The sequence below is a fragment of the Hemitrygon akajei genome, chromosome 7, assembly GCF_048418815.1.
Source record: "Hemitrygon akajei chromosome 7, sHemAka1.3, whole genome shotgun sequence".
Lineage (NCBI taxonomy): Eukaryota > Metazoa > Chordata > Chondrichthyes > Myliobatiformes > Dasyatidae > Hemitrygon > Hemitrygon akajei.
The window spans coordinates 168164602-168184601 of record NC_133130.1 but is presented as its reverse complement, the minus strand read 5'-3'; the positions used below and the strand labels follow the sequence as shown (position 1 = coordinate 168184601).

At 42.9% G+C, this 20000-nt stretch overlaps 1 protein-coding gene across 3 annotated transcripts in view; it reads right to left on the bottom strand.

Annotated features, from left to right (window-relative positions):
- Positions 1 to 20000, bottom strand: part of rabgap1 (RAB GTPase activating protein 1) — a 242797-nt gene that overhangs the window by 48313 nt on the left and 174484 nt on the right. For all 3 annotated transcript variants that reach the window (XM_073052552.1, XM_073052553.1, XM_073052554.1), the window contains 3 exons: positions 10313 to 10387; positions 5851 to 5976; positions 11 to 154 (listed from right to left, as the gene is read on the bottom strand). In XM_073052552.1, coding sequence (XP_072908653.1) covers positions 11 to 154; positions 5851 to 5976; positions 10313 to 10387 — 345 coding nt within the window. The remainder of the gene's footprint in view (positions 1 to 10; positions 155 to 5850; positions 5977 to 10312; positions 10388 to 20000) is intronic.

Below are 20000 nucleotides of genomic sequence, written 5' to 3'. Positions count from 1 at the left end.
ACACACCTACCTCACAGAGAAGCAGATCAATGATGTGGAAGACCATATAGAGGGGAAACTTTGCAGTGAAGAGTGTAAGGAACCACTGCGAGGCGTACATGTGTGCTTCAAGACTGATATTTAAGAAGTGGTTGTACAAATCTGGAATGTACTCCTGCATATAAAGACAACATTGTCAAGACAGTAAAACACAGCTTTAGACACATCCAGTAAAAGTAACCAAACATGTTAGAGAGGTTATAAACACAAGGGATTTTGCAAAATGCTGGCAATCCAGAGCAACAAAGACAAAATGTTAGAGGAACTCAGCAAGTTGAGCAGCTCACATTCTGTCTGGCAAGCCTCCAACCTGATGGCATGAATTGATTTCTCTAACTTCTGGTCTCCCCCCCCCCCCCCCCCCCCACCACCTCCACTCCACATCTTTGTCCATTCCTCACTCTGGTACCTCTCCTCCTTCCTCTCCTATCAGATTCATCCTTCTTTAGCCCTTTACCTCTTCTACCTATCACCTGCCAGCTTCTCACTTCATACCCCTTGCCATCCCCCTCACTTGGTCTCACCTATCACCTACCAGCTTGTACTCCTTCCCTCCCCCACCTTCATATTCTGGCTTCCGCCCCTTTCCCTGCCAGTCTTGATGAAGGGACTCCACTGAAATGCCGATGTTTATTTACCTCCATAGATGCTGCCTGACCTGCTGAGTTCCTCCAGCATTTCTTGTGTATTACAGAGATTACCTGTTCTTTGAAAGCTATTTAGAATTATATCTAATATAATTTTTTGTAATCTGTAAAAATACTTGGATAAAAGCTCACGTTGCATATGCTCTGGAGATGTGAAATGGCCTGTACAATTTTGTTTTTTTATGTAAGATGACAAGGATGCCACCTTTACAATTTATTTCATCATGTCACAATATACTGTGATTGGTATTAGCACATGAAGTATATTCAAAATCACAATAGATTCTGCAGATGCTGGAAATCCAGAGCAACCCACACAAAATACTGCAGGAGCTCAGCAGGTCTGGCAGCATCTATGGATATTTTGAGCCGACACCCTTCATCAGGACTGGAAAGGAAAAGAGAAGAAGCCAGAATAAGGTGGCGGTGGGGAAGAAGATATGCTGGCAGTGACAGGTGAGAGGAAGGTGGGTGGGTGGGGGAGAGGGGCTGAAAAGTGATAGGTGGAAGGGTTAAAAGGCTGAAGAAGGAATTTGATAGGAGAGGAGAGTGGACCAAAGGAGAAAGGGAACCATGGGAGGTGATGGGCGGGTGAGCAGAGAAGGGGTGAGAAGGGAACCAGAAACTCAAAGTGCATCATTCAAAATGTTCCCTCTGTGAATATACAGAAGCCTCTTTTCACACAAGTTCCTATGAAAAGCAATACCACCAAACTTTGGTTGCTAAGTGCACAGTAAGGTAATTTCCAACACTTGGAACCAAAAGTAAATAGATTAACTAATACTATAAAAAGTTAACTGAGGAATTGCAGAAACTGAAACACATCATCAGAACAAGTTGCACCAAATTACCACCCAGTCTCAAAAAATTAGGATTGTAAATATGGAGGCCTTTTAAAGTCATAAAGTAGGAAAAAGATCCACTGTACAAGGGATAAACATGCAAGACGCACCCAAGAGAAACCGCAGCTGTAAAACACCAGGCTGAAAATTGGCAGAATTGTATCTCCACTGAAGATGAAGACTCAGGAGAAATTTTGTCTTTCATTTGACTTAATTGTTGGAAGTTGCTGTGACTGTAGATCTCTGCTTGGAGAATTGTGAGCAGATTTGGTCCCCTTATCTAAGAAAAGTTGTGCTGGCATTGGAGAGGGTCCAGAGGAGATTCTCAAGAATGATCCTGGTGGGAATGAAAGGGTTAATGTAAGAGGAGCCTGTGTTTGCTGGAGTTTAGAAGAATGGTGGGGATGTCATTGAAACCTATTGAATATTGAAAGGCCTAGGTAGAGTGCACATGGAGGGGTGTTTCTTATAGTGGTGGAGTCTTGGACCAGAGGGCACGGCATCAGAATAAGAGGATGTCATTTTAGAACAGACATGAGGATACATTTCTTTATCCAGAAGATAGTAAATCTGTGGAATCCATTGCCACAGACTGCTATGGAGGCCAAGCCATTGGATATATTTAAAACAGAGTTGATAAGTTCTTGCTTAAAAGGGAGTCAAAGACAGCAGGGAGAAGGCAGGAGAATGGAGTTGAGAGGGATAATAATCAGTTGTGATGGAATGACAGAGAAGACTTGCTGGACCAAATGACCTAAATTCTGCTCCTATGTCTTATGGATCATGGTCTCATTCTCTGTAAGTGTACCATCCATTAAAAACAGATATACACATGGAGTATGGGTACTCCATTTGCTGATGGAATCAGCACGAGAAGAGGTCACTATGGAGTGTTCCACATACAGAGAGATGCGCTGGGAACCTGTTGCAAACTCTTGCCATCCCCTTTGTTGCCGTGCTGGGAACCTGAGGTGAGCCCTGTTTGAGGGATGGAAGCAGGTAGACCTGGGTCAGCAGCACAACCACTCAGTGCTGGCATCAGGGAGTCAAGGTCTTAACCCTGGCTGGCCTGATGAGCGTGGGTCATTGCTGGGGCTATGCGTTACAGACACAAGAGATTCTACAGATGCTGGAAATCTGGGTAACATACACAACGTGCTGGAGGAACTCAGCAGGCCAAGCAAAGGGAAATTAATAGGTCAACGTTTTGAGTCAATACCCTTCATCAGGATAAAGTCCTTTCAAATGTTTTCCTTGATATTGGTGTACTTTAATGATAGGATTTCACATGCACCCTAAACAGATGTTTTCCATAATTTTATCCTCAAGGCGGTGCTCTCTGACTCTATGATTAAACGTGGTAGCAACGGTGCATTCAATAATTAATATACCAGAACAGCACAACCCAGGTGTTGAATCAGGAGAGTTTAAACCACTAACTCCAGGGCCAGGAGTATACTGATAAATTGTACTTTTTTGAGTCATTCGTCTAGACCCGGGGGTTCCCATCCTTTTTTGTGCCGTGGACCCCAGGTTGGGAACCCCTGGTTTGGATGGACTGTGGAATTTTTATACAGAGCAACTATCACCTAAGGTGGGCACTTGGAAATCAAAGCCATTTAAGTCAGCTGAAAATAGAAGTGATTTGCAATGGTGCCAAGATTGCTGATGGCATTTATAAAAGGTATAGTAATAAAACAAAAGCACAGAAGGCTTGCAAAAATTCTATTCCTCTCAGAACTTATACTTCCTATCTCAGTATGCATTCCTATACAAGCAAGTTGTTCTACTGTTGCATACACAATAGTCAGAGGATTGACTTCGATGGCACAAAGCTACTGTGCTACACCAGTGGGTTTTAGGACCGCCTAGTGAAGGAAGCCATTGAAATAAAACTAGAGGAAAAGAATTTTAACGAAGACAAAGGTGTCACTCTAAGAACTGGAATTCAACTGTAAACAAGTTGGGACAAATTTGATTGGATGAAGGCTAACCAATCAAGAGGGACGGATGACAGGGGATATATATATATACACCACAGTACTAGACATGCCCAGGCATCCTGCCTGATGAAGAGGGCAAAGTTTGTCATTGAAACATTGATACCTGTACCTGGCTGGAAGCCCAAGAAGAGTTTATTCATTATTTGTTCTACTGTATTTCTACAGTCACTTGAAAACTTTTTTAAAACATGCAGCTTTGACTTATATCCAAAGCATCCATGTGCCTATGCAAGAATTCGGGGCACTGATCTGCTTCTAGCATCATGCCTGGTAGGGTGTTCAGCTAGAATAACAGATCCAGATGGGCCGAAGTGCTCTATGACCCTAACAATCAAGGCTACTCTTTCCTGTTGATGAAAGACCAATGATCTGAAACAATAACACTGCCTAGTCTCGGTATTTATTTGTATCTCAGCCCGGTTTTATGGTGCTCAACTGGTGAGTAATAAATATAATAGAAAGATGGGCAACTCCAAGATTATTCAGCTATAGTTCTAAAGCATTAACATTCATGTACCAAACTTTGACTTTTAAGAGCTCGTTTATCTCATACTTTATTCTGACCCATAAACTGAGTGATGGACATTAAAAAAAACATCAGCTTTACTTGTCACATGTACTTTAAAACATACAGTGAAATGAGTTGTTTCAAATTAGCAAGGATTATGCTGGACAGCCCGCAGCTGTTGCAACACTGCCGCCACCAACATAGCATGCCTACAACTTACTTTCTCTAACTTTGTGCGAGGAAACTGGAGCATCTGGAGGAAACCCACGCAGTCAGAAGGAAAATGTACAAACTCCTTACAGAGAGCAGCAGGAACTGAACCTAGATCTTACAGTGGCACAGTAAAGCGTTGGCACTGCTTTACCTTAGAATCAGAATCACGTTATTGCCAGTATATGAAACAAACCAGAATTGATTTTGAACAGGAGAAAATCTGCAGGTGCGAGAAATCCAAGCCCCACACACGCTGCTGGAGGAACTCAGCAGGCTAGGCAACAGTCAACGTTTCAGGCTGAGACGCTTTGACAGGACTGGAGAAAAAAAGCTGAGGAGTAGATTTAAAAGATGGGGAGGGGAGGGAGAAACACGAGGTGATAGGGGAAACCTGAAGGGGGAGGGATGAAGTAAAGAGCTGGGAAGTTGCTTGGTGAAAGAGATACAGGGCTAGATAAGGGGGAATCTGATAGAAGAGGACGGAAGGTCATGGAAGAAAGAAAAGGTGGGGGGGAGGGAAACACCAGAGGGAGGCGATGGGCAGGCAAGGCAATAAGCTGAGAGAGGGAAAGGGGGTGGGGAGTGGTGAGGGGGGGAGGCATCACCGGAAGTTTGAGAAATCGATGTTCATGTCATCAGATTGGAGGCTACCCAGGCAAAATAAAGGTGTTGTTCCTCCAACCCAAGTGTGGCCTCTTCACAACAGTGGAGGAGGCCATGGATAGACATATTGGAATGGGAATGGGAAGTGGAATTAAAATGGGTGGCCACTGGAAATCCTGCTTTTTCTGGCAGATGGAGTGTAAATGCTTGGCGAAGTGATCTTCCAATCTACACTGGGTCTCCAGTATACAGGAGGCCACACCGTGAGCACTGGACTCAGTATATGACCCCAGCAGACTCACAGACGAAGTGTCGCTTCACCTGGTAGGCCTGTTTGGAGCCCTGAATGGCAGAGGAAAGAGGAGTAGGGGCAGGTGTAGCACTTGTTCCACTTGCAAGGATAAGTGCCAGAAGGAATATCAGTGAAGAGGGATGAATGAACAAGGGAGTCATGTAGGGAGTGATACTTGTGGAAAGCAGAAAATGGGGGGAGGGAAAGATACGTTTGGTGGTGGGATCCTGTTGGAGATGGTGGAAGTTGCAGAAAATTATGTGCTGGACGCAGAGGCTGGTGGGGTGGTAGGTGAGGACAAGAGGAACCCTATCCCAGGTAGAGTGGTGAAATGATGGGGTGAGAGCAGATGTGTGCGGTTGAGGGCAGTGTTGATGATGGAGGAAGGGAAGCCCCTTTCTTTGAAGAAGGATTTGTCGGAATTGAGTTTGGTTCAGTTTCAAGCATAAAAAAAACATAATACCATAACAGACAACACAATAGCAACCAACAATTTACAAGACCATAATGCAAAGAGCTATGAGCAATCAACAATTAGTGGAACGGTCACATGGGCAAACATCAATAACCAAATTTAAAGAGATGTGACCTTGTATGCAAGGTTTAACCTTGTCTGTAAGATTCCCCAACAAGTCTTGCAAATATCAGTACTACAACCCCGACATTTCTATGTGATAATGATTGATGAATTTCCATTTCTTACCTGCATCAGTCTTTCCAACTGATAAAATTTGCAATGCAGGTCTTCAAAATTTTGTTTAAAAAGTTCCCTGAGTCCATAATCAAACATGATTTTGACAAGAACGCTAAACGCCTGCTCTTCAGGCATCTGAAATGACAAAGTGAGAACGTCTTATTCCTTTGAACTGCTTTGAGCACTGTAGAGAATGAAGCCATTGGCAAACACTTACAGCTCTATTCAGGCCTCCACTGCTCACGACAGAAAACCACTCAGATCTATTCAGAGCTTCTCAGTCCTGTCCGCTCCCTTTCAGTGCACTGTTATTTTGAGACCATTTTTTCTGACTACTGTTCAGATAGCATTCCTATATATTAGCTTAAGATAACTTTCTTTTACGTTACTTTAATTTATTTATTTATGTACAGATACGGTGCAGAGTAGGCCCTTATGCCCCTTCAAGCCATACCACCCAACAGCGGCCGACATCCTAATTTAACTGTAACTTAATCACAGGACCAATTAATCTACCCAGTCCCTTTTGGACTTTGGGAGGAAACCAGAACACCTGAAGAAAACCCATACATTCCAGGGTGAGGACATACAGGAATTCCCTACAGAGAGTCTGCAACTTCCACCATCTCCAACAGGATCCCACCACCAAATAAATCTTCCCCTCCCCCATTTTCTGCTTTCCACAAGGAGCACTCCCTACGTGACTCCCTTGTTCATTCGTCCCTCCTCACTCATGTCCTGAGTTGTAATACCATCGTGCTAACCACTATGCTACCATGGTGCCTTTAAGATAACATTACTTTACATTATACTTTAAGAAAACTTTCTCTTACTATACACTTTGACATCTTGATTGCCTTCTGAGATTCTCACCATTGCAGAAGCCAGTCCCCTGGGAATTTGATCCCCTCAGGTGACATCAAGAAATGGCCAAGATCACTGGAACCTGCTAAATCCTGGGGCTAGAAAACATCCCAACAAGTTGCTTCCCCTGATAGGAGTGTGATGGAACCCCACGAGTCCTTCCCTTCTCCCAACACCCTTTTATTCAGGCATCTTCCTGCTTCCTTTCCAGTCTTGATGAAGGGTCTCAGCTCAAAGGTTGATGGTTTATTCATTTCTATAGATAATACCTGACTTATTGAGTTCCTCCAGAATTCTGTTTGGGTTAGCTCCCAAGCTTGTGGCCTTTGCCAAAGCACACCACCACTTGCTGGTTCCCCTCCAACTCACACATGATCCCAACTTGAAATACATCGCCAGTTCTTCATTGTTACCTGGTCTATGTGCTGGATGGATGAGTTGAGTTGGGGTGCAATTAGGCATAGCCCCCAGCCAGCAAATTTAAAAATCTTTATTCCGTGTTAGAAAGTTCAGCTTCCCCATTTTAACTCAATAAAAATGCACAATTACTCAATAAATCTAACAACTTACAGTACTCCTATAATAACTTTGCAAATAGTTTTATTTATTTTAAGATACAGTACAATAGCAGGCCCTTCTGGCTCAACGAGCTCACGCCGCCCAATTACACCCATATCTGATGGAGAGCACTCAGTAAATACACACCTTACACACCCACCCACACACACACGCTCACTCCCTGGTCATTCTGCTGTCACTGAACTGAGTGTGTACATTTCAATGCCTTCCCCAGTATATTTTTCTAATGGGTCCTAAAGGGTTGCCTTTCCTGCCATACATTTTGGAATATTCTATTTCTTTAGTAAAGAGGGTGTACAAGTGTGTATATGCTGTTTGTATAAAGTATTTAATGTAGATACTTATGTTTACTTTGCAATATGATTGTAACTACATTGTGGGGTGCATCATATTCCAATTCATGTGTAGTCTTAATTTAACTTTGTAGCTAATTAAAGACGGTATGCCCTGATGTCTAATAAATGGGTGGATTGTTCTTAGTGGGACAGAGAGAGATCGGGGCTAACCGGGCAAAATTAGTATGGTGTTACTACTGTGCCTTCTGGTAGATATCTTTTTGTATATATTGCAAGTTTTCTTTTCACTACTTTTGCTAATTTTGACGCACCTAATAAACATAAGTGACTCCATCCATTTTTTCTTTGGACACAACCCACATATCTAACACCATGTAACCAAGTAACCTACTGACCTGTACATCTTTGGAATGTGCAAACTCTTTACAGAGAGCACTGGGAATGGAACCCTGGCTAACTGCTACGTACCTGTGCCGCCTACACCATTATAAAATATATGAAGAATAACCAACATGGAAACTATCTAAAATATCCCAATTACAGTAAAATATACCAAGATGGAAATGTGCAATTTGAAGACAAAACCCCACTCAGATTGATACTTAAGCAAATCTGCTGTTCAAATTTTTGTATCAACTCTCCAGTTAGTTATTATTTTGAAATCATCAAATGCCTTTTATTCTATTAAATGCAATAAATGGTGACAAGAGAATAAAAGAGGAATAGAGGAGATGAATATGATACAAATACCAATTAGTCAGACTTCAGGAACCTAAACAGCAACTGAACATTATTCATTACTAGCAGCAAGCAGGGAAAAAGGTTCTGCAGCAATTGCGGAGATATCCAAGCAACGTTTGCTTTGATTTTAGAGTGTCAACAGATTTGGGTAATCTAGAATGGGATAACCAAGTCTCCTTGGGATCTATCAGTGCACTGTGGTTGAGAGAATTCAACCTTTAATCATGGGATATCAGTGACAATTTTAAATGCATTACTAGCATGAGATTTTCTGCTATATTGCCATCTTTATAAAGGCTATGAATGTCTCTTAACTGCAATTATAAAACAGAGGCTTCTTTAAATATTCAAACTCCAGATTAAACAAATTATTTTTTACATGCACAGATTTACATCCTTGCAACACACAGCTGCCCAAAATGTTTTGTCTATAAATTGCTTACTTGGAAAAGTAACGTTCTTCATTATGACAAGATTTAAATGCCGAAATAAAAGATCCAAGATGGCGGTGGGACGCAGCTTGCAGTGGCCACTCCGGAACCGATTATCTGTTATTTGTGAAGTGGGGTGCCGTGCGTAATCATAATCGATTGAAAACGGACGTGGAAGCACGGAGAAACATCAGGAAATTCCAGGAAGAACTTCTTCGTTGCTGCTGCTGCTGCTGTGAGGTCTGGGACTCTGCCAGGAAGAACAGGCCCCCAGTCCTCGGGGTCGCGCTGCCAGTGACCGTTGGCGGGGCCATCTTAATACGCTCGGCAGAGGAAGGTGCTCGGAGAAGCTGTGCTGGAGGGGATGGTCGTTGGCTCAGAGGTTCGACGGACTCGGAGTCCTTTCGACGGACTCAGGTCGCTTTCGGTGTGTGCTGCGTCTGCGAGGCTGAGTCGGGCGGCGCCATGGAAGTCCATAGCGGGGGTACTCCCTTCTGCCGCCGGCGTGGGATGATGAGTCTGTCGGGACCCTGGGGACTTGTGGAAACTGTGGTGATTTTTTTTGAACTTACAGTCCTTTAACATCTTGGACTATTTTTACTGTGCCCATAGTCTGTTTTTTATCAATTATGCTACTGTTTGCACTGTTGTAACTATATGTTGTAATTATGTGGTTTTGTGCAGGTCTTGTAGCATTAGTTTTTGGTCTTGTTTGTCTGGTGGATTTGGAGCTCCTTTCCAGGGAACGCGCTAGACGGTAGCACGATATTAATACGCAGCAGCCTATCCGGACTCTGGATTGGGGATTGCCAAACGTTACGTGGATTTTCTGGTGTAGTCTGTTTTGTCATATGCTTTTGTGATATCACTCTGGGAGAACGTTGTCTCATTTTTTAACTGCATTGCAATTGTGGTTTCTAAATGACATGAAACTGAATCTGAATCTGAATCTGAAAATGTTTTGAACTGGATGCTAAGAAAAAGTCTTCTCTAATTCCCCTGTGCTCTGCAAATTCACAATCTGCTTGCTAAACATTATCTTCTGTGCAGAATGTTTCAAGTAATAAGCAATATTATAAAACCATATGACATAGGAGCAGAATTAGGCCATTCAGCCCATCAAGTCTGCTCCACCATTCCATCATGGCTGATTAACCCTCAAAACCCCATTCTCCAGCCTTCTCCCTGTAACCTTTGATACTCTGACTTATCAAGAACCTATCAACCTCCGCTTTAAATATACTTATTGTCTATGGCAATAAATACCACAGATTCATCACCCCCTGACTAAAGAAATTCTTCCTCATCTCTGTTCCAAAGGGATGCCCTTGTATTCCGAGATTGTGTCCTTTGGTCCTAGACTCCCCCATGAAAGGAAACATCCTCTCCACATCCATTTTTTCTAGGCCTTCCATTATTCAAAAGTTATAAACCACTTTGAGTTCTTTTATATGAGCAAGCGTTTGGCAACATTAAAAACTAATTGAGCAGAACTAAGATTACGCAATAGCAAAATATATCCAAAGAATAGCAGCCCATATCAGCTGAAGCAATACTTACATGGAGGAGAAGCACGGCAGCGAGAAATGACTGGCCTTGGCAGTAACCAATCTCTTCATCATATACCGAATAAGCCTGAATAAAATCACATTGCAACATTTGAGTATTCTGTGACATTCATCATACAAGGTCTGTACAAAATGTACCAGCTGAGGAGAAAACTCCATTACGGTTACATCAGATTTAGGAAAATTAAACAATTCTTAATAATTCTTCACCTGCCAGGTCTAGAAGTTGTGCTTTCATGCAATATATTTTGTTTATACAAAATGAATAGGCATAAAAATTTGGCTGAGTTCAAGTTCTACAGGCTCAAGATCAAGTTTATTGTCATTCAACCATAAACAATGTTCCTCTGGACCAAGTTGCATAACACAGTATTTATAATTCACACACAAAGCAACAGTACCACAAATAAATTAACAAGTAATAAGGTGCATTATTATAAGACATAGAAGCAGAATTATAGGTCATTTGATTCATCAAGCCAGCTCCAAATAGAAACTGGAAAATCTGTCAAAGTCAGTTTAAGAAAAGCAAACGCCACTTAAAAATTCACATCATTTCAGACTACTGAGGGAAACACTAAAATGAAGTGATTGAAATGAAATGATAAACTTTTAAAGCTTAAGCATTGGAATTTATTTGATTCAAAAACCTCATGTTTTATTCTAATTTCTGAGTCGTGATGAAGGTTCTCAGCCTTCAACGCAGACTGTCTATTCCTCTGGAGAGGTGCTGTCTGACCTGTGGAGTTCCTCCAGCATTCTGTGTGTGTTACTCTCAATTATTCTATACTCCTTTCCTCTTTTGGTCTAATTCTTTTTTCCTTAAGACTCAGTACTTGCCACTGAAGAACATAAAGAAACCCTAACATAAGAACAGCTACCAAAGCTCGTCTTTGAGCCGATCAAAATGTGTGAAGTCTGCAGGGTAATATCTGACACACTCTAAAAGCAACGAATCAACAATTTACTAGACTGCCTGAAGGCAACTAACAACTCATCCTGGGCATGCAGAAGCATTAAATTGGAATTACTGATTCAAACCACATACAGTCTAAACTTCTGGTGAAGAAAGTCTAGAGGAGAAGTGTGGAATTTGGGACACAGACAGCTGGACATTTTCACTAGAAGGAAGAAAGTAAAATAATCCAGATGAATGGATGTTTATCCAGTATAAAGGCATGCTACAAATAGGTCGCAAATCACTGTCGCAATTTCGTCCCCTCACCACCTATGGAAATAAATAGCTAATGTTTAATATGAATCTTTGCTGGATGCAGCCCAACCTTCAGACTGCTTTCAGGATTGTCTGCTTATTACAAGTGACAGGTAATTTAAAACTCTTTGTAGCAATGTTTTCTTCAGAAAGGGCAGTGAATTGTTGGAATTCTCCCTATGGAGTCTAACATCCTCTCTCTATCTATTTATCTGGTTGGTCGGTTGGCTGATTATTTATCTATCGATCGGTCTATTTATTTATTTATTTGAGATTCAGCATGAAATAGGCCCTTCAACCCACGCCGCCCAGCAAACCCGAATTAAGCCTAGTCTAATCATGGGACAATTTACAATTTGGTACGTCTTTGGACTGTGGGAGGAAACCAGAGTACCTGAAGGAAACCCATGCAGTCATGTACAAACCCCTGACATCTATATTTTTAGATAAATAGCTAGAGAGATTTTATATCTCTATCTCTCTAGCTGTCACGTGCGTGTTTGTGCAAGAGTGTGTGAGTGCGAGTGTGTGCGTACACGCGCCTCTATATGTGTATACACACACACACACACACACACACACACACACACATGAGTCAATTAAGTGCGTCAGTTATTTGCACTTACGTTGCTGTTAGACACCACACCGTCTACAGGGAACAGTTGCGTTTTCATGTATCATGTTACCTATTTAGGCTGACAGATGCCAATTCAAAATGCAGTGACTTTTGATAATTTTGTTTTCTTTTTAATATTTTGACTTCAAAAAAGTTTTTGGGACCCTGCCACGAAAATTTTTGACACTAGCCGAAAAAATTACCCAACTGTACTGGACCAAATTAAATGCCATCCACCTAACACCACTCACCGTCAGCTGCAGAGACAACTGGAGTGCCAAAATGTACAATTATACGCTTGATACATCAGCAAGATAAACTGCAAGAAAAGGTATAATTCATGGAACAACAGCATGAGGAATCAAATGTTGAAAAGGTCCCAATCAATGGTTTTCCATTCTAACTGGATGAGATGTGCACGTCAGTGGACCAATGTTAAAAGCAAGTCAGAGGAACTAGCTTAGAGACTGGGACATGAAGTTTAAAGCAATAGAGGGCTGGTTGTCTCGATGACACCACATTAAATTCAAGTAAACACATGGCGAGAAAGGTCGTGCTGATGCTATAAGTGCAGAAATATGAAAATTTACAAAAATCCCTGAATTACTTCAAAAACATTTTGCAGAAATTATCTACAATGTTGATGAAACATGCCTTTTATTATTGTGCTATGCTAGTCGGTTCCCTTTGCTACAAAAACACAGCATTATCAGGTACAAAGGAAGCAATGGATCACATAACTGTGCTGTGTCGTTCAAATATGTCAGGAACTGATAAAAAGAAATTGTTGGCTATTGGAGAAACTGGTAAACCTCGAAACTTTAAGGGGCTAAGAATGGATAGTTTACCAATTGAGCATACACTCAATGGAATTCCTCCATCAGTAACCATTACAAACTAATACAGGGCTTTATAGTTCTGTAGTAATATTGGTCATGTTCTAATTTGTTCTGTATTTCATTTAAATATGTAATTTATTACTCAATTCAAAAATAGTTATTTCCAAGGGGCTTCAGGTAATTGGAGTAGCTGTTTAATTGGACCAAAATGCACCGGTTTCAGTATGTCCCAATTAACCAGTGCCGCTGTGTATTATATATACAATAGTGTAGTGGCTAGTGTGAAACTGTTCCCGCACCTGTGACTTGGGTTTGATTCCCACTGCTGTCTCTACAGAGTTTGTACGTTTTTCCCATGACTGCTGGACTGACCATATCCTACTGAGAAGCAAGCTGTCATTTCAGGTCGCCAGGGCGCACAGGCGCCAGCAGGCTGACACTGAGTGGAAGCTGAACATTCAACGGCTCACTGACCCCAGCATCAAAGAGGAGACAATCAGCAAACTGGAGGAACGACCTGAGGAGGCAGACGCAGAAACAGTCTTCAGCGCTGCTAGTGCCGTCTCGGGCACCCCAAGAGGAAGCATCAGGATTAGTTTGATGAGAACAACTCTGATATTATCACCCTTCCCAAGCAGAAGCCCAAAGCCTTTGCAAGCTGGCTCAGTGACAAGCAGTCAACCTCCAAACACGACCACTTAAAGCACCTCGGTAGTAAGGTCAAGGCTGAGCTGCGGAAGATGAAAGATGAGTGGTGGAAGGCCAAAGCTGCAGAGCTTCAGCACTACATTGACCAAAACAACACAAAAAAGTTTTTGATGGCCTAAAGGCAGCCGACGGACCTCCCTCCAACATCATGGTACCAGACCTCACTAACAAAGGCGACATTGTCCAATGCTGGGCAGACCATTTCAACCAGCTGCTGAACAAGCCATCTCAGATAGAGGACCAGGCCATAAGACATTCCCCTGCGTCCAGTCTTGGAGGCTCTTGATGATCTCCCCCCCACATTGGCAGAAGCCAGGAAGGCAGCCAACCAGCTGCAGCCAGGTCAGGCCTCTGGCCCAGATGGGATCCCACCAGAAGTCTTCAAGGAGGGTGGTGAAATCCTTCTTCAGAGGCTGACAGAGCCCATGCAGCAGTTTTGGGATAAGCCTGTGTACCACAGGACTTTAGGGTTGCAGACATCATCCTGTACAAGAACAAGGGGGACAGGGTATCCTGTGATAACCAGAGGCATAACTTTCCTGAGCATAGCCGGGAAGATCATGGCCTGTATCATACTGAACAGGATTACCTCTCAGCTCCTTGAAAATGTTGTCTCAGAGAGCCAGTGTGGTTTCAGATCTAACAGAGAGACAGTGGACATGATCTTTGCTGTCAGACAGATCCAGATGTGCCAGGAACAGAACCGGAATCTCCACGTCCTCTTTGTGGACCTGACGAAGGCATTTGATACTGTCAGTCGCACAGGCCTTTGGTGCATCATTACCAAGTTAGGCTGCCCACCCCCCAGGCTGGTCAGCATTGTCAGACCATTCCACGATGGCATGATGGCCAGGGTCAACAAAAACTGCTATACCTCTGACCACTTCCTAGTGACTAAAGGTGTCCAGCAGGGCTGTGTCCTTGTCCCTACTCTGTTCAGTCTGCTGTTTGCCACGATGTTGCTCTCTGCTCTCTCACAGACTGATGCGGGAGTAACAATTCACTACAGGACTGATGGGTGCTTCTTTGAACGGCAACGCCTCAAGGCCAAGACCAAAGTGCTGGAAGCATTAGTACAACACCTCTTTGCAGATGACCACACTGAAGCGCACAGTGAAAGGGACTTAAAGGACCTTGCTGACTGCCTCACTGTGGCAGCAAGAATATTCAGCCTAATCATCAGCCTGCAGAAGACAGAAGCTCTACTTCAGCCCACATCCCATACCAACCCTACAGAACCATGAACTGAGAGTGAAGGCACACAACTCAACAATGCTGATGCCTTCACCTACCTGGGAAGCTGCCTCACCTCCTCCAGCAGTCTAGATCGAGAGGTCTCAAACAGACTTGCAAAAGCTGGGGTATCCTTTGGCAGGCTATGGACACGTGTGTGGGTAGAATGTGGCATTCGGCTGAAGACCAAGATGGCAGTCTACAGAGCAGTCATCCTGACTTCTCTGCTGTATGGCTGTGAAACATGGACCCCATACCGCAGGCACATCGAGATGTCTGACCAATTCCATCTGCGATGCCAGAGTCCTCATCACAGAAGTGCTATGAAGGGCAAAGCTCTGGGACAGAGATACTGGTCACAAAGGCTCAACTTTAATGGGTTGGACATGGAAGACAACAGCCTTCCAAAGGTAGTATTCTTTCCCGATGGACTTCCAAGAAGAAGAAGAAGCAACGTCGTTTTGTTTCCCCAGGTGCTCCATTTCCTCGCACATTCTAAAGACACACAGGTTAAGTGGTTCCACGGGTGTAATTTGATGGCGCGGGCTCATTAACTGGAAGGGCCAAATCTCTAAATGTGCAGTATCTCTTAAATTAAAAAAAAACACCAACAGTTTTCTTGTGACTTCTCTAACAGAGCAGCTTCATCTGTGCCTCTCCTTTGTAGGAAAGTTCACAAGTTGTACTCCAGAGACTCAAGTACAAGTTTCTGGGAAAGACAATGCGGTATTGAGATGCTGCACTTTTGGAAATGCAATCTTCTAATTAGAAATTAAATCCAAGGTCACGTCCAATCTCCGGTCCAAATAAAAATCCGAAAGCACTATTTTGAGGAAATTTAAGGAAGCTCTTTTCATTACCCTTCAGGCAAAGTTACTAAAAGTCACTGTGACTTACTGTTTGCTCAAGCTTGCCATGCACAATGTTAGAAAAATACTTTATTTAGCTTAAAGCAGGGAGTCCCAACCTTTTTAATGCCATGGTCCTGGGGTCCGAGGACCCCAGTTGGGAGTCACTAGCCGCAACCAAATTTGGATGTACTGGGCTATAAAACTCTCCACAAAAACAATGGTGCTGCATCTACTGCTTAAAGCTCCCAGTGATACTGTAATCTATATAGTCCACAGGACCAGACAGGAACAACGCAAAACATCCAGATAAGGCGTTTCGAGCCAAAGCTCTAACAATTCAGACTCAGGTTCATTTGTTTATCACATGTACAGTGAAACATAGTCAAACCTGTCCTTTGTCTTAACAACCAACGCAAGCTAAGGATGTGCTGGGGGCAGCCTGTGAATGTCGCCACACATTCTGGCGCCAACGTAGCATGCCCACAGCATTCAGAGAACACAGAACACAACAAAACAGCAGAACAAGCCCCTTTCCTCTTCTACTCACCCCACCCCCAATCCCTCTCTCTCCCTCCCCCACACACACACGCAGTTCTCCAACTTCAGGTCAAGCCTCCAACAACCAGCCAGAGGGCTGATCAACCTTGAGCTTCAATGTTCAGTATCAACCACCGGACTAGCTGATGGCAAAACCCCAAACTCAAGACCTGGAACTCCAGTCTCAGCATATGGCCCGGTCCTCACGCCTTTGGGGCAGCCCAATCAATGCCCATGGATGTCTTTGGTCACTGTCCATATCGTTGGCCTTTTGAGTGTGGAGCCAACCCGCTTGACCCGCCTAATTCCTCCAGTACAATGCTATTGCTCCAGATTCCAGCTTACGTCTATAATTTTGTGCAATTAAAGGAATAAAGAGCTGATGTTTTAGTAAGGAAGGGGGAAGTACAAGCACTTATGCTCCTACCACTGCCCCACCACCTTATTCTAGCTTTGTTCCCTTCCTTTCCAGCTGATGAATACAGGACTGAAAGCGTTATATTTGAATGTGTGCAGTATACGGAATAATGCTGATGAACTTGTAGCAGTTACAGATTGGCAAGTATGCTATTGTAGGCATCACTCAATTCATGGCTGAAAGAAGATTATAGCTTGTAGCTTAATATCCAAGAATACATAATGTATTGAAAAAACAGGCAGGAAGGCAGAGGGGGCTCTGTTGGAAAAAATATGAAATTAAATCATTAGAAAGAGAGATGACATAAGGCTGGAAGATGTTGACTCATTGTGGATGGAGCTAAGGATCTGCACGAGTAAAAGAAACCTGATGGGAGTTGGATACCGACCCCAAATAGTAGTAAGGATGTGGTCTACAGTTACAATGGGAAAACGAAAATGCACGCCAGAAGTGTGATGTTACAACAGGCATAGGGGAATTCAATATTCAGGTAGATTGGGAAAATCAGGTTGGTGTGAGATTCCAAGAGGGGGAATTTCTAGAATGCCTACCAAATGGATTTTTAGAGCAATTCGTGGTTGAGCCCACAAGTGGATCAGCTATTCTGGATTGAGTATCGTGCAATGAACTGAGTTCAGAAGAACAGGGATGGTGGGGGGGAGGGGGCCTCACTGAATACTGAAAGGCCCAGATGGATTGGACGTGCATAGGATGCTTCCTATAGTGGGAGAATCCAGGACCAGAGATGGTCAGGAATTTCTTAAGCCTGAAGATGGTGTATCTGTGGAATTCATGGCCACAGACGGTCATGGAGGCAAAGTCACTGGGTATATTTAAAGCAGAGGTTGATAGATTCTTGATTAATGAGGGCATCAAAGGCAGGAGAATGAGGTTAAGAGGGCAAATAAACCAACCATTATCGAATGACAGAGCTGACTTGATGGACCAAATGGCCTAATTCTGCACATACGTCTTATGGAGTAATACTCCTGTAAATGTTTGAAAATGGGACGTAAAGCACAAAAATTATTCACTTTTTTTTAAAAAAATGAGACAGAGTAAATTCACTGTGTGCTGACTGGACTGAAACAGAAACCACAGCTAAGGACTAAAGTCATGAACTTTCACCAAGAAGTTAAATAGTTCAATCAATTTATAAGGTAATTTGTTGTCCAGGCCAGCACTCATATTGACAAAATCTGAAGGGCAATAAATCATAACAGCCTGAGAAAATTGGACTTGATATCAATATAATTAACCAAGATGATCTCTTCTTTATTTCATTAAATGATTCAAATCCATTAAGTTCCTAAATTACATGTGAGAAGGGAATTGCATTTTTCCCGATAGGACGAGCTCTGCACTACCTCGATTAACAGTTCTGCACAGAGATTCTGTGACGGAATGTATTCAAACTAAACAATGACAAGGAAATGGCTATGACACAATCTGTACAGCTTGTGTCCAAACTATAATTTCAATGTTTGACCAAATATGATGAATAACAAGGATTCCTCACAAAGTAGGAAGGTCTCCTAATTTTGTAAGTACTCTCAAGATTCAAAATTGTTTGTTGTCATTCTTCAGTACACAAGTGTAAAGGAGAAAAAAATGATTGTTATCTGGTAATGATGCGGCACATAAAAACACAAATATAAATATAAAAGCATTTCCTATAAAACACAATGTACAAGTAACTGTTACATACATAGACTATGTATATAAAGTGACACTAGGTGATGTGTATGCCGTGGTAGTGGTAGTGAGGAGGGGCAGGTTAGTGGGCAGAGATTTTCATTAGTCTGATGGCTTGGGTGAAGTAACTAGTTTTGAGCCTGGTGGTCCTGGCGTGGACCCTACATAGCGTCCTCCCTGCTGGGAGTGAGACAAACAGTTCATGAGCAGGGTGGGTCGACTCCTCCATGATATTACTGGCCCTTTTCTGGCATCTTTCTGTATATCTGTCCTTGATGGCAGGTAGGCTGGTACTGGTGATGCAGTGGGCAGCTTTAACTACCTCCTGTAGAGGTTCCTGTTGCCACAGTGTGGATAGTTGTGTTAGCTGCATCTCAGATGTTTTGTGTATGAAAGAGGACAAAATTCTACCCAAGATGTATTGTTCATATTAATGTTAACAGATTTAACTTAAATGGGGCTCCTTCCTAGGTTGGCATGGATCCACTGGGCTGAAGGGGCTGTTTCAGTACAGTATAACTCAATGACATTCCACAATTAAACTAAGCTCAGTGCAAACTGATCACAATGCAAATCAAGACTGTAATCTTACACCAATTATTTCCTGTGAAGAAAGCCCAACTGGTGTCACAATCAACAAATATTCAAAACTTATATCTTTAGGAGTGCAAGGAAGCATCAACACTATAGAAACACAAATTGGAAGATTAAAGAGTAGCTTTGTTTGTCACATCTATATTGCACCATACAGTGAAATGCATCGACTGCATCAATGACCAACAGTCTGAGGATGTGCAGCCACAAGTGTCACCATGCTTCCAGCACCAACAGAGCATGCCCACAGTTCACTAACCCTAACCTGTACATCTTACAACCTACATTTCTCAAACTTCTAGGAATTCCAACCCCCTCCATCCTTGTCTATCTTTCCATTCGCCATTCTGGTTCCCTCTCTCACCCCTCTTCACCTGTCCGTCAGCTCCCTCTGGTTCTCCTCCTCTGTCCCTTTTTCCCATAAGACTATAAGACATAGGAACAAAATTCGTCCATTTGACCCAATGAGTCTGCTCTGGTGTTCTTTTATGGCTAATTTGTTATCCCTCTCAATTCTATTCTCCTGCTTTTCCCTCGTAACCTTTGACACCTTATCTAATCAAAAAGCTATCAACCTCTGCTTTAAATACTCAGTGACTAAGCCTTCCTTACCGTCGACTCAAGCTGCAAGTTAACCCTTAGGAAGTGCTGCACGAGGACTCCCAAGTCCCTTTGCATCTCTGATTCTTGAATTTCAATGATCTCAATGATCCAGAAATCTGAAACCCTGCTCGCTGCACCAATTCCTCAGCCGTGCATTCACCTGCCAAATCATCCTATTCTTATCTTTACTGGCGCATGGCACAGGCAGCAATTCAGAGATTACTAGCCTGGAGGTCCTTGGTCCATGGTCCACTGTTCTCTCCTAACAGATTTCTTCTACTCAAAGCCCTTTACCTCTTCTACTTATCCTCTCCCAGCTTCTTACTTCATTCCCCCCCATCACCTGGTCTCACCTGTCACCTGCTAGTTTGTA